Genomic DNA, 15,313 nt, shown 5'->3' with positions numbered 1-15,313 from the left:
TTCCCTTCCACAAAGAAACCATAATTTGCCTGCTTCTCCCTCTCCCAGAATGAGACAGAGTGCAGTTCTGCTACAGGCTTTGTTGATCTACTCACTGATGTGGATAAGTTGAGCAGAAGTTACAAGGAAAAGAGACTTACAAGAACAGGATGTGGCAAAATCTTGGGTGTTCAGGGTTTTTATTATTTTTCTTTGCTCTCCTATAATGCTCTGGGTTTGCTGTGATTGGAAATATTTTAGGACACTCAGTATAGCTGGAGGTTTCATGTTCATCATAACCATGCAGTATTTACTATTCATGTTAAGCCTTTGCTTACATTACTTTGCGAGGTCACATCTGGCACTGCTCACCAGGACTCCTAAATAGAATTTCAAGATCTTTTTCTTGGAGCTATAAGCCTGTTGTGAAGTTGTTAGCTCAAAGGTTGCAAGGAAATGGGCCATTGTAAATTTAAGAACAATGATAACACAAGCGCTAAATACTTTGTGGCACAACATGAACTCAGCTCTTCCTCTTTTTTAGTCAAAAGTTCTGGTCATTTCCTCCAAAGAAAACAGTTGCAGAAGATGTAACAAATTTCCCAATGCAATCACTAAAACCAGGATAAAAAAAGACCTACCAGAATAATATCTAGCAACTTGCCAACCAAAACTTGCTTAAAACAAAGCTTCTTAACAAAAAGATAGTTGCATCCTTTTCAGATTCACAAGTCTTCCCTTAGGATGCACAAGTAAAGGCACAGACAGAGCTCATTCACCATTCCTTGAGCACAACTCCAAACCAGAGAGAAACCCCATCTTGGTTTCTCAGAATCCCAATGTGATGGGGTTTGGAAGAGACCTCCCATCCAACCACCCTGCTGAAGCAGGGTCACCTACCGCAGGCTTGCCAGGACCACAATGTACAGGCAGGTTTGAAATCTCTCAAGAGGAGGTTCCACAACCTCTCTGGGCAGCTTGCTCCAGTGCTCTGGCCCCTTCAAAGTAAAGAAGTTTCTCTTCCTGTTCAGATGGAACCTCCTGGGTTTCAGTTTGTGCACTAGGTCTCTCAGTCTTTTCTCAGAAGATGTTGTGGCCTCCTCATCATCTTTGTAGCCTCTGTTGGATTTTCTCTGGTAGTTCCCTGTCTCTCTTGAACTGAGGGTCCCAGAACTGGACACAATATTCCAGACGTGGCCTGACTAAAGCAGAGTAGAGGGGAGAACCTCCATGGCCAGGAGGTCACTAGCCTTTGTGGAGATGAAGGTATATTGCTGACTCATGGTGAACTATTTGTCCACCAGTGCTCCCAGGTCCTTCTTGGCAGAGCTCCTTTCCAGCATGTTAAACCCTAAGCTGTACAGGTGCAGGGGTTTATTTTTCCCCAAGTGCAGGGCTCTACACTTGCCCTTGTTGAACTATGAGATGCCCCTCCACTCAACTCTCCACACTGTCCAGGTCTTGCTGAATGGCAGCACAGCCTGATGGTGTGTAAGCCACTCCTACCAGTTTTGTATCATCAGCAAACCTGCTGAGTGTATAGGTCATCCCTTTGGACATTCCATTCTTTACATTATTGCTTCTTTCAGTAAGTGTTACAGTGAGCAAATCTCTAAAACTGTATTTGAGAATAAAAGTAGAGAACAGAACATGAACTCTGCAAAAAGAAAATGGAGACCTGGTCATGAAGGATATGGAGAAAGCTGATGCGCTCAGCGACTACTTTGGCCTCAGTGTTCACCAGTTCTAGCAGTACCACCCAAGATCCAGGAAACACAGGTGGGGAGTGGGGAAAGGAAGAGCTTCCAACTATAATGTCAAACAATCTAAAGAACTTGAAGTTGCACAAGTCCATAGGGCCTGATGAGATCCACCCTCAGGTCCTGAGGGAACCAGCAGATGAAGTTCCCAAGCCGCTATCCATCATATTTGAAAGACCTTGTCAATCTGGTGAAGTCCCTGCTGACAGGACAAGAGGAAACATAAGGCCCATCTTCAAAAAGGGGAAAAAGGGAAGACCCCAGAAACTATAGGCCAGTCAGTTTCACCTCTGTGCCTGGCAAGATCATGGAGAAGATCCTCCTGAAGGCCTTGTTAAGGCACTTGGAAAATGAAGAAGGGGTGACTGGTGGTCACCAACATGGCTTCACCAAGGGCAAATGATGCCTGATGAGCTTGGGGTTTTTCTGTGACAGAACACAGAATCAGGGGATAAGGGAAGAGCAACTGATGTCATCTACCAGGAATTGTGCAAAGCATTTGACCCTGTCCTGCATGACAACCTGGTCACCAAACTGGAAAAGTATGGACTTAAAGGGTAGACCACTCACTGGGTAAGGAATTGGCTGGATGGCTGCTCTCAAAGAGTTGTAGTCAACAACTTGATGTCAAAATGGAGACCAGTGATAAGCAGCCTCCCTCAGGGGTTGGTACTGGGACCAGTGCTGTTTAACATCTTTGTCAGTGATATGGACAATTGAATTGAGAGCACTCTCAGCAAGCATAGAGATGACACCAAGCTGTGTGGTCCAGTTGCCACACTGGAGGGAAGGGATGCCATCTAGAGGAACTTGGACAGGCTTGAGAGGTGGGTCCAAGCCAACTGTATCTGAGGTTGCACCAAGAGAAGTGTGACCAGCAGGACAAGGGAGGTGATTTTCTGCCTCTGCTCTCCTGAGATCCCACATGGAGTACTGCATTCAGTACTGCATTCAGTACTCCATGTACTGCTCCTTTAGAGTAGGCCCAGAGGAGGGCCACAAAGATGATCAGAAGGATGAAGCTGCCAAGATGAGATTTGAGGCTGTTCAGCCTGGAGAAAGGAAGGCTCTGGAGGGACCTTATTGCAGCCTTCCAGTACCTGAAATGGACTTACAGAAAAGCCAAGAAGGGACTTTTTAGGACGGCCTTCTGTGATAGAACAAGAAGGAACAGATTGAAGCTTGAAAAGGGCAGATTTAGACTAGATATTAGGAAGAAATTCTTTACAGTGAGGGTGGTGAGACACTGGAACAGGTTGGCCAGGGAAGTCATGGATGCCCCCTCCCTGGAGGTGTTCAGGGCCAAGCTGGATGAGCTCTTGAGTGCCCTGGTGTAGTGGATGGCATCCCTGCCTGTGGCAGGGCCATTTGAGCTACATTATCTTTAAGGTCTCTTCCAACCCAAACTATTTTATGAATTACAGAGCTGAGGATCACACTGAGCTTAGGTACATGCTTCTGAGAAAACAGCTACACCACAAAGCTAGGTCTTCTGTCTTTCTTAGCCCCTTCATCTCACTTCTTCCTTCCCAGTGAAGAGAGTGGATGTTTCTCAACCTAGCTCTGTATTTATATACATTTTCTCACTCAACTATACATCTACAGCTGGTAGTCACTGAGATCATCCCTAAAACTCACAGAAGTTGTGTCAGTTGCATGGGTGCAAGATCATGTCCTAAAAGAACTCCAACATGAGCATTTAAGTTCTAAAAAGATTTGAAGCATAAAAAGAAAAAAAAAAGGGAAGAGGTGGGTGCAGATGTACAGGGCCTTTATATAGCACAAGAGTGTGAGAATGTATAAAGATTTTCACTGCAAGGAAGATTTGAGAAAGAGGAGTGAGAATTTCATGATAGGTGTTTTGTCAGGGATGAGAGGCCTCCTCACGATAAATGGTAACTAGTACCTTGAAGTAATCCTCAGGAAGACATTTGAAAACTCTGCTTCAGACTAGGAGCTGCTGGAGGCTTGCTCACTGGCAGGGAAAAAGACGAAGTTACTTTTGGTAGAAACAGCAGTGAAAAGCTGCTACGGCAAATACAGCATCATCACACTCAATCAGTGGTACATCAGGAATGTTTCCTAGGATGTTCTCTAGAAATCACCTTAAGTCTTTAAGAGAAAGGGCTGAAAATAGAATGTGAACTGATTCAGGCTGGATGTGAGGAGGAGGTTCTTCACCATGAGAGTGGTGAAACCCTGGAATGGGTTGTCCAGGGAGGTGGTCGAGGCCCCGTCCCTGGGGGTGTTTAAGAGCAGGCTGGATGAGGTTCTGTCCAGCCTGATCTAGTGTGGGGTGTCCCTGCCCATGGCAGGGGGGTTGGAACTAGATGATCCTTGTGGTCCCTTCCAACCCTGAATGAAACTATGAAACTATGAAACACATCACTAGTGATAGCATGTTTGAGATATGCCATAACTCACCAGCTGAACTATTTTTAACTGGAAAAATACCCTCCTGTTTTATCCTGTTCCAAACATTCCTGTATTTTATTTTGGGCTTTTTTTTTTTTTTTTTTTTTTTTTGCAACTACATCTGGGCTTGCTCTAAAAAAAAACCCCACAGAATTCTCTCAATGAGTGAGGCTCATTGTTTTTGACAGTTACACTTACTGCAGCAGATGTGTCCCTCCTTTTTCAATGGAGAAATGTAAAACTGTATGAATACATGGGAGGGGAGAAAAAAAAAGTATATGAAGGATGCTATAAGTCAGTCCTTAGAGCCTCAGATGTTTATACTTCTGGAGTTATACCAGAAATCCTCATGTGAAAGAAACATTGAATGAGCTTTGAAAACCCTCCAGCACAGGCACTGAAGATGTTGCCACGATCCAAAGTGAACATGAGTAATAAAGTTCAGCAGATCTAGGGATCCACATTCTTTATTGGCAGGTAGGTCTTAACTAGCTGAAAACGTAAGCTGCCCTTGATTTCCTATCAGGATATGCTTTCAAAACTGTATCATCTTTCCCCACCACCACCAGTGTTGAAGAAGAGAACATCAGAAGAGTTTTCTAAAGGAGTAGTTATTACAGAACCACAGAATGGTTGAGGTTGTAAAGTTTTTAAGGTCAGGCTGGATGGGGCTCTGAGCAACCTAATCTAGTGGGAGGTATTCCTGCCCATGGCAGGAGGGTTGGAAATAAATGATCCTTCCAGTCCTGACAATTCTATGATTCTGTGACTTATTCCAGCAGGAAAAGAATAGAATAGAATAGAATAGAATAGAATAGAATAGAATAGAATAGAATAGAATAGAATAGAATAGAATAGAATAGAATAGAATAGAATAGAATAGAAAGAATAGAATAGAATAGAAAAGAAAGCATAGCCCAGCCCAGGTTGGAAGAGACCTTCAAGATCATTGCGTCCAACCCATCATCCAACACCACCTAATCAACTAAACCATGCAACCAAACACCCCATCAAGTTTCCCCTTAAACACTTCCAATGATGGTGACTCCACCACCTCCCTGGGCAGCACATTCCAATGGGCAATCACTCTCTCTGTGAAGAATTTCTTCCTAATATCCATCTGGTTGCCCGTGGCCATTTCCAGGCAGGTTTTTTTGAACACATCCATGGATAGAGACTCCTCAACCCCTAAGTAACCTCAGTCAGCACTCAGTCTTTCCTGATGTTCAGGAGAAACCTTCTGTGTTGGTGCTCTCTGCCTCATCTCATCACTGGGCACCACTGGAAAGAGCCTGGCTTTACCCTTTTTACACCCTTCTTTCAGCTATTTGCTCACACTGATGTTCTCTCCCCTAATCTTTCAGTACTCCAGGCTGAACAGTCTGAATTCCCTCACCTTCTCTTCTCCAATTCCTTAATCGTCCATAAATAACTGTGACCTGCTGCAAGACCCCTGGTTAGAAAGAGCTAAATAAAGGGCAATGCTGAAGCACAAAGCAGCAAACCGGGACTGTAATCTGGACAGATAGCGTTTAACTCCACAGTTGGAGGCTCCCTAAAATATAGTAAAGCCAATGAGGGTGATTCCATTGACTACTGAGCAAAGCTATGGCTACCACATATCAAAGCAATCACAGAAAACTTCTCAGAGAGCCACACAACTACTTTCATCTAGCTTTGATGTAACCACTTCTTTGTGACAGCAAAGAGGAGGGGAAAAAATAGCACTGAAGGAGAGATTAGCATTGCCATCATTTCAGAAGCAAATTTATGGCCTGTTGACTCCTACTTCATTTTAAAATATAGGCTTTGCAGAGCCTGAATGTTGCAACTGCATGTTTAGAGTCTGGATGGCTTTCCAACAGCCTAAATACAACTCTGACAAGCCATGTGATCCAAAAGGAGTTTCCATGTCCCTGCAGATGAGGACTTTTGGGGAAAGGTGATTGTTCACAGCCCAGTTTCCTCTCCACCCTCCACTGCTTCCATCCAAGATTTGGTTGGCTGAGTTGACTGAAGGAGAGAGAAGGCTGTCTGCTGAAGTAAAGGACACCGAAACTGTCCCACACCATCGCAGGGTCCAGACCGCTCTGAGGAGGCAGCTCATATCACCGCACGCACAGCTCCGAGGGGAGTGATTCATCCTTTAAGTCATGCAGCCTGCAGTGCCTTTGACTCTCATTTCGACTCTACCAAAGTTGTGAACTAAGAAGTGGGCTGTGCTGTATTTTTAAAACTTTTGAGTCACCACTCTCTGCAGTGGAGATGTGTCAGACTCAGTCAGGGGCTCTTGTTTCATGCACAGAAGCAAGCAGCAATGGTGACTGCTCTTTGAAAAGAAATGACTTCTTGGTAGCCAGATGAAGCAGCCAGGGATGCAGAAAGGAATAAGTACAGTATGACCACTCTAACACAATTGATCAGTTTGACAGCAACAAGCCAAAGCTTACTTATTCTACTCTCTGATTGATATTAGGTTTTTCAGGGCAGCACTACGAAGTTCTGCACCTTCCCAAGGATGATCAAGACACTACATTTAACCAACTGTGAGGTGTCCCTGCCCACAGCAGGGGGGTTGGAACTAGATGATCCTTGTGGTACCTTCCAACCCTGACTGAACTGATTCTATGATTCTAACTCCTCATTAATGCAAAAGTGTAGATAATTGGTACTGTCTCAAGATTCTTCTTTTCCTAGTTTATATTATAGTCATGATCCTTTCATATGTTAGAAGGCACAAAGATTTCATAGCATGTGTGGGGAAGACCTTCTGTGGATTCTTTTTGAAGTCAGATACCTACTACAATGTGGAATGGAACATCCTTGGCACTATTTAAGAGACATGTAGACATGGTCCTGAGGGACATGGTTTAGCAGTGGATTAGTCTTGGGTTCATGGTTGGATTCAATGACTTCAAGGGTAGTTTTGCAGTCTAACTGATTCTATGGTTCTATGTGACTAAGTTCTGTGGGCCTGATCTCCCCATGATGCTTTGAGAAGAAATTTTAATCCCACAAAGACTGGATGAGCATCAGGGCAATGTGCAAGACCCATGGTGGGGTGAACTACCTGCTGACTGGCTGGTAGCAAGGAAAGGAGTTTTTATTACCCTCTTGAAGTAATTCCCAGCTATTTTCTGGGAAACTGCAGGGTGGTCAGTCTGACTTCAGTGCCAGGGAAAGTCATGGAGCTGATCATCATGAGTGGCATTATGCAATTATGCATCACACATGGAAGAATGAGATAATTGGTCCTAGCCAACATGGGTTTATGAAGAGCAAGTCTTGTTTGAACAATCTGATGTCCTTCTATGACAAGGTGACCCACGTGGTGGATGACACAAAGGCTATTGATGTTATCTACCTCAACTTTAATACGGCCTTTGACAGTTTCCCACAGCAACCTCCTAAAGAAACTGACTGCTCATGGCTTGGACAAACACGCTTTAAGTCAGGTTAAAATGGCCAGGCCCAGAGAGTAGCAGTGACTAGAGTTAAATCCAGTTTATGGCCAGTTACCAGTGGTATTTCCCAGGGCTCAGTGCTGCAGCCAGCTCTGTTTAATGTCTTTCTCAATGGTTTGGATGAGGGCATTGAGTGTACCCTCAGTAAGCTTGCAGACAACACCAGGTCGGGTGGGCATGTCAACCTGCTGGAGGGCACAAAGGTTGTACAGAGAGATATGGATGGGCTGGATAGACAAACTGAGCCCAACAGTATGACATTCAGTAAGGTCAAGTGCCGAGGACTTGGGGGTGTCGACTGATGGGTGGCTGAATATGTACCATCAGTGGGCCCAGGTGCACCAAGAAGGCCAACAGCATCCTGGCTTGTATCAGAAATAATGTGGCTAGCAGGTCCAGAGATGTGATTGTCCCCCTGTACTCACCACTGTCCAGAAATTGGGTTTGGTTTTCTGCCCCTTACTACAAGATGGACACTGAGGTGCTGGAGCATGTATAAGGAAGAGAATCTAAGCTGGTGAAGGGCCTTGAATGCAAGTCTTATGAGGGACAGCCAAGAGAAGTGGGGTTGTTTAATCTTCAGAAGAGGAGGCTGAAGTGAGACCTCATTGCTCTCTACAACTACCTCAAAGGGAGTTGAAATGAGGTGGAAACAGTCTCTTCTCACATGCAACAAGTGACAGGACAAGAAAAAATAGGCTCAAGTTGTGACAAGTGAGATTCAGGTTGGTTATTAGGAAAAATTTCTTCAGAAACAGTTGTCAGGCATTGGAACAAGCTACTCAGGGCAATGGTGGAGTCACCATCCCTGAAGGTACTTAAAAGATACATGAATATGATGCTGAGGGACATGGTTCAGCAGCAGTAGCCTATCAGTAGTGGTGAGACTGCGAGTTCTAGGCCAGTGGGTGGACTTGGTCTCAAAGTTCTCTTCCAACACCAACAGCTCTATGACACTGCTCTATGACATAAATGTGTTACATGCATTCTGCCCAACCTTTCACAAGAAACACTTTAAACCAGCACAGTGAGACTGGACTAAAACAACTCCCTAGAAGTGACAAGCATCAAGATGACAGCACACACTCATAAGTATGATCAAACACTTCTGGCACTGTCAAAGACTGTTTCATGACACCTACAAAAGAGAATACTTAAGCAGTTCTTAGACTTTTCCACCACTTGGAGGGCAAGTTGTCTAAGAAGTTCTTAAACACTGAAACATCCAAACATTTTCTTTTCAGTGAAGTCTGAACAATTTAGCCCAGCAAGCTATGGAAAATGTAGGAGGGACTGCAGAACAGCTTGCTAATTCTGTCTATTAATGCCACAGTTGTCCTTTCTTCAACAGCAAAAAGCAAGCAGACCTCATGATTAGGGAGATGGTGATTGAAAGGTGAAACTCTTGGGGTCTCTTCCAGTCACCAACAACTTCTGGGTGAATGCAGGAATGAGATCACTTATTACTTTAAGGTCATGTTCAGCAATTACAAATCCACACCAAAGGAAAACTCAGCTCAGATTGGTTGTTCTTAAAGCTACAAAACCAGCAGAGTTCAAGCCTTGCAGCTGCATGTGTTTAATAGATCATGGTCAAGGGGTGGTGTTTGCCAATCCTCCTCCCCCTTTCATTTCCCCATTTGCAGTGTGCCTACTGATACAGGAACAGTCACCCAGATGTGCAAAGCCATGCTCTTCTCCACTCAAACAGGGACCACATGCAGGTTCAGCTTGAGCCCAAGGACTGCCCTGCTTTACCCAGAAGGTAGAAGCCACCCTGATGTTTCTCCCAGGAAAGCTGTTGCAAGACTGAACATAAAGCAGTTTGCAGTTCCCTAATACTTGTCACTGGAACACTTTGAAGTGCAGAAAAATAAATAAATAAATAGACCTACAGTCACAGACTCACAGACTGGTTTGGATTGGAAGGGATCTTTAGAGGTCATCTAGTCCAGCTCCTCTGCAGTGAGACATCTTCAATAAGATCAGGTTGCTTGTTTCCTTCATGTGCTGCACATCTAACTGCCCGTCCCCATTTTTGCTTTTCAGAACACTTTTACTATGAAGGACCAATCACGCTGGGAATCAAAGAAATCCCTCAGGTAAGTTGGTGACAGCTGTGCTATGAAGGCCTTTCCGGATGAGGTATGATCAGAGCACTACCAGCAATCACAGCAGAATATTCCAAGCTCCCCTTGCTAACATGCTGGATCTGATAGTGTTTACATGACCAATCCTTCCAATATGAAATTAAGTGGCTTTGCTTATAGCCTTAGAGAGCCACCATATGCAGAGATGGTCATCTTTCCTCAGGATGGCAGATGCCCTCTACCAACACTACATTGTGCACCTGTGTGTTCTTTAGTAAGCTCTTCCTCTATTACTCTTAAAATAACAGCAGAAGCAGCAGCAACAAGGGATTCCTAAGAGAGCAGAGCTGCAATTCAGCTCAGTCCCTGTTGGGTTGAACAGTCTGGAGAAGCTCATTCATCTTCACTGGCTACAAAGACAACTTAGATGACTATTGCAACTCTATGTATTCAACTGTACATATGTGGTCTTACCTGCATGAGGTCTTCTAGGCTGCAAGTGAAAGTATGAATTACTAGTCCAAGAACAGGTTGGGCCTGGAAAGGACCTAAAAGTTTGTTTAGTTTCAAATCCCTTGCCATAGGCAGGGACACCTTCTGCTAGACCAGGTTGCTCAAGGCTTCTTCGAACGTGGCCTTAAATGCCTTCAAGGAGAGGACATCCACAGCTTCCCTGAGCAGCCTGTTCCAGTGTCTCACCACCCTCACCATAAAGAATTTCTTCTTAATATCCAGTCTAAATCTGCCCTCTTCCAGCACAAAAGCATTCCCTCTCATTCTATCACTTATGGAGACTTAAAATAATGTTTTGGAAAGGTGAGAAACCAGGCAGTACCCTAAGCACTGCTCTGAATTTCCCTGTCATCCATTACAGATGCTCTTCACAAGCAGCCTTCTCCACATTCAGGTAAATCTCCTTCCAGAAGGTCAACCAAATCACACTGCAAAGCAAGATAGGTCTGACATGCTGAAGGCACTGCTGTGTCCCTTAACAGGGCACAACATGAAGCTATATTTGAGAATAAATGACAAAAACCCCTGTAGCCACATACACGAAGAGACTAGCTTCAGTATTATAGTAGTATCATAGTATCAGTCAGGGTTGGAAGGGACCACAAGGATCATCTAGTTCCAACCCCTCTGCCATGGGCAGGGACACCCCACACTAGATCAGGCTGGACAGAGCCTCAGCCAGCCTGGGCTTAAACACCTCCAGGGACAGGGCCCCAACCACCTCCCTGGACAAACCATTCCAGGGTTTCACCACTCTCATGGTGAAGAACCTCCTCCTCACATCCAGCCTGAATCTCCCCACCTCCAGCTTCATTCCATTCCCCCTAGTCCTATCACTACTACTACTTCAGTGGCAGAATGTAAGTTTTGGATCATCAAGGCACCTAGCTGAGAACAGGGTGAAGAAAGGATGACGGTCCTGACTGCAAAAGTAAAGTTCAGGTGGTCAGCAAAACAATCCTTACATATACTGACACAGAAATATGACCTCTCCGTTCTTCATCAGTAGACACAAAACCTGTGTTAGAGCCTCACAGTTACCTAGGGCCTGCTTAGTACTGTATTGGTCCTTGTGCAGGAAGAAAAGAAAACAGAACTAGAACAGGAATACATAGCAAGGAGACAGGTCCCAGAGAAGTGGACTTGCCAAGATCTACAGAGGTGATAACAAGGACAGATGGCTTCTGGGACAATCAAGCCTTCATAATAATTACCATCTTATACACATCCATCTTCCTTTGGGGACAGCAGCAACCACAACCTTCACTTTCCAAGGTTTTCACACAGGAAGACTGGTCCCTCATGCAGGTTATCCCACCCTTCCTATCCTTCTTCCCTAGAGATACCACATAGAGCAAGCTCTCATCAGTCAGCATTCTGCTCCAAGAATAGCTTTGCTAACACACTGAAGACACTTTCATGGTAGAGGCTCCAGACAATCTGAAGAATAGCTCTTTACACCAAGAAGTCATAGAAATGTCTGCACGAGGCAGCAAAGTGCCAGTTCTAGGCAAATTAGCTGAAACTGCGGCCATAAATTGTAAGACTGCTCACAATCCTCTTTTAGCAACAATTTTTACTCAGGAGAATAAAAAGTATTATTCTAGAGGGAAAAAACAAACCTGATCACTAATGAGGAATGGAAATGAGTTATTATAAACTGCCTTCCATGAATGAAACTAAGATTTTGGAGAATTGACATGCTTGTGAGGAAGGGAATAGGAAGCCTTTTTTTGTTAATTAATCAGTCTGGCAAATAACACCATCCTTCCACGCTGGCAATAAGGAGTTATCCCATGCAGCAATCATCCCCTGCTCATTACAAAGAGCAGCCTCATCTGAGCAGCCCAGAGGACATTAGCGCAGCCTGTGCAGCAATTGCAACAAGATTGTATTCTCAGGAGTGTATTGCCGCTGGGCCTCACTAAATTTGGATGTTACACTTCACTTGAACCTCTCTGTGAGGACAGAGGCCAGTTATTGCTTTAGAAATCCCACGGTAGAAAGCAAATGCCAAGAATCTGACTCATCCTAGCTGTGCTCCTGTCTACTCCATAACCAGAAGAGCTCTAAGTGGGCCAAGAGCCCTCTGTGGGTCAAAGCCAGGAGGCCAGTGCTGCCAAAATCTCCTGTCCCAACTCTACACCCCTCCCCACTTCAGAGCACAGAAATCCTCAAATGCCAGCAAGTTAGAGTGAATGAAATCTAGTTCATCTCTTCCTTCAAATGTTTGGGTTGAACCAGATGATCTCCAGAGGTCCTTTCCAACCTTTACCATTATGTGAGCCTGTGAACTGAGCCTTGTCACTTGCCTTGCTCAGTGCCTTTCCTTCTCCAACTGTCTAGAGAAAGCAGGTCTTTAAGTTTGAGAATTTTTACACCAAAATTATAAGTTCCCCCCAAAATCTGAATTATTGCTAGCTTCAGCTACACCATTTAAAATTAAACTATGCCTTGTTTTATTAGTTTGAAACAGCCTCAGTGATGCCCAATGACAGTTCAAGGGGCAATGGGTGGAATTTGAGGCATAGCAAGTTCCATGCAAACATAAGGAAATTTTTTTTTCACTGTGAGGGTGACAAAGCACCAGAACAAGCAGCCCAGGGTGGGTGGTGGAGTCTCCTTCTCTGAAGATATTCAAAACCCACCTGGATGCATTCCTGTGTAATCTGGTACAGGTCTTCTGCTCTGGCAGGGGTGTTGGACTAGGTGATCTTTTTAAGGCACTTCCAACCCCTAACATTCTCTGATTCTGTGAATTCATCACAGATTGAGTCATACACACATCCCCCAAGGTGCTCTCTTAAAAAAATCAGTATCGATAACAGTGCACACACTGAACAACAAGATCCAGGGAAGAGAAGATCCGAGGAAGAGAAGTGCCAGACAGCTAAGCACCTCTTCCCCTTCGAGTTATTAAACAGCACAGGCCATGTTGTGCTTGCTCACAAGAAATAGGAGAAGTTCCACAGCTTTGAAAGCTATTTTTATGCGTCAAAACATTTTGTTCCCCTTGCACTGTTTTAATTTTGAACTTGTGCTGTCAGCATTGTGTTGTCAGATATCCCTGATGGGAGAATTTTGGCAGAGAAGATGGGCAAGTCCTTCACCAGTTCTGAAACATTTGGACAGGAAGGGTTTTGGAAGAATTTGATGGGAGAATTGTTTTTCAGTTTCTAGGAAGGCTCCTTCATGCAAACAGCAGCGGTTAGATACTACTGATGGACTAATCTCCTGCTTTGTTTGTCTCACCCAGGGAGATTACACCGTTTCAGCGGTGCTGACTAATGAACAGCACGCCACCGTCGCTTGTGCCGATTTCACCGTGAAGAATTACCTAGATTATTATTAGCAACAACCCAATTTCAGGAAGGCTACCAAAGCTCTTCCAGCCAAGTGAGCTGCTTATGTGCTGCAACGATTCTGAAGGAAATAATCCCCACTACTCACTATTTCCAAGAAGCCACTAGAGCCTCTAGTGGTAATTTTAGCTCTAGATGCATGCTGTGGCCCACTTTTTGCTTCTAATGTATACAGCTGCAAGTAGAAAGGATCTGATAGCAACATTCTCATCTTGTGATGAAAATAACATCAGGCAGAAGAGGCGAGAGCCTAAATATTTTTCTGCAGCAAGTTATGGAGGTATCCATTTCTAACACAGACTAAAGACAACTTTCCTGTGTATCACAGATTATTCAGCTGCAGCACTCAACATTTTCAGTCTTCCCTGGAGCCTCCACTAGCACAGAATTTCTTAGAACTACAAAGCAAAGACCAAAGAGAAAGACCATGCCCTTTTTACCCATGATCATTTGAGTCTTCTGGAATCTACCTGGATTTTTTCGGTTTAAGTGATCCATGGATCATTCTGCACCTAAGCTATGCCCTCATCATGCTTCATAATAAATTCATACTGAAGGAGCAATTTTTTCCTCTCTTCTCCTCATGATTCCAGGATCTATCCAAAGCTTAAAGTGGGGTGAGCTGGGCGGTGGGGGTGGGTGGAGTGGAGAGGGAAAAGAGGGGAGGGAAGCAAGTTAAATGAGCATATTGTTTAAAAAATATGAAATATTATTCACATTGATACACATTCTAGCTTTGAGCATGAAGCACCAGGAGCAGTAAACACAAATTATAGTAGTAGTAGTAGTATCACCCAGGTTGGAAGAGACCCCAAAGATCATCAAGTCCAACCTGTCACTACAGACCTCATGACTAGACCATGGCACCAAGTGCCACATCCAATCCCCTCTTGAACACCTCCAGCGACAGTGACTCCACCACCTCCCTGGGCAGCGCATTCCAATGGCAAACGACTCTCTCAGTGAAGAACTTTCTCCTCACCTCAAGCCTAAACTTCCCCTGGTGCAGCTTGAGACTGTGTCCTCTTGTTCTGGTGCTGGTTGCTAGAGGGAAAAGACCAACCTCAGTCTACTCCCCAGTGTAACACATTGCCAAACCTTCTCATTCCAGAAGTCTTAGCAGCTGGCATAGCTGATGGGTGGTTAAATGAGCATAAGGCAGCACATGGGATCAGGATCTGGGGTTGGAACGTGTGGAGACTTGTTTGGGAGTCTTGAAGGGTAGGAAAAGGACCAGGAGTAAGATCTCCAGTTTGAAAAGGTATGGGCAGGATTGCCACACCTTGATAGGGAGGGTGCTGGAGTTGAACACAGGCTTACAAAGGATGGAAACAAGTAGTGGGTTTCATATCTTGGTGAGGTTCAGTGTGTACAGTTAGGGCAGCTGTGGCTCACAGCTGGCTACACGGAAGCTCTGACACTTGACCTACACCCTACACACCCACATACTGCAGCTCAAATAAATTCCTGAGAAGCAAAAATATCCTGCTGCACAGATGACCAATGCCACAGAGCAGCCAACAGCTAACAGAAAGGTATGACTTTCTGATAGCTCGCTTTTTGTCCCTCACTTTTGCTGATGGCATGATTTCTCCTGTTCCTTTCAGTGTACACCCCTCACCATTTCAGTATTCCTAAGGTTGGAAGAGACCTCAAAGATCATCGAGTCCAACCTATCACCACAGACCTCATGACTAGAGTAGATAGGACACTACTGCCCACTGCAGGCT

General features: G+C 44.6%; 1 protein-coding gene across 1 annotated transcript in view; it reads left to right on the top strand.

Moving 5' to 3' along the window:
• The window catches only part of LY86 (lymphocyte antigen 86), a 35,914-nt gene extending 21,768 nt beyond the window's left edge, over positions 1–14,146 (top strand). Inside the window, exons 4-5 of the mRNA XM_068162942.1 lie at positions 9,668–9,720; positions 13,478–14,146. Coding sequence (XP_068019043.1) covers positions 9,668–9,720; positions 13,478–13,573 — 149 coding nt within the window. The 3' untranslated portion in view covers positions 13,574–14,146. The remainder of the gene's footprint in view (positions 1–9,667; positions 9,721–13,477) is intronic.
• The last annotated feature ends 1,167 nt before the right edge of the window (positions 14,147–15,313 follow it).

This window comes from Melanerpes formicivorus, unplaced genomic scaffold, assembly GCF_026170545.1.
Source record: "Melanerpes formicivorus ecotype bairdi unplaced genomic scaffold, bMelFor1.0.p_v2 SCAF_69, whole genome shotgun sequence".
Taxonomy (NCBI): Eukaryota; Metazoa; Chordata; class Aves; order Piciformes; family Picidae; genus Melanerpes; species Melanerpes formicivorus.
The sequence above is the reverse complement of the archived record's forward strand: the minus strand, read 5'-3'. Positions and strand labels throughout refer to the sequence as shown.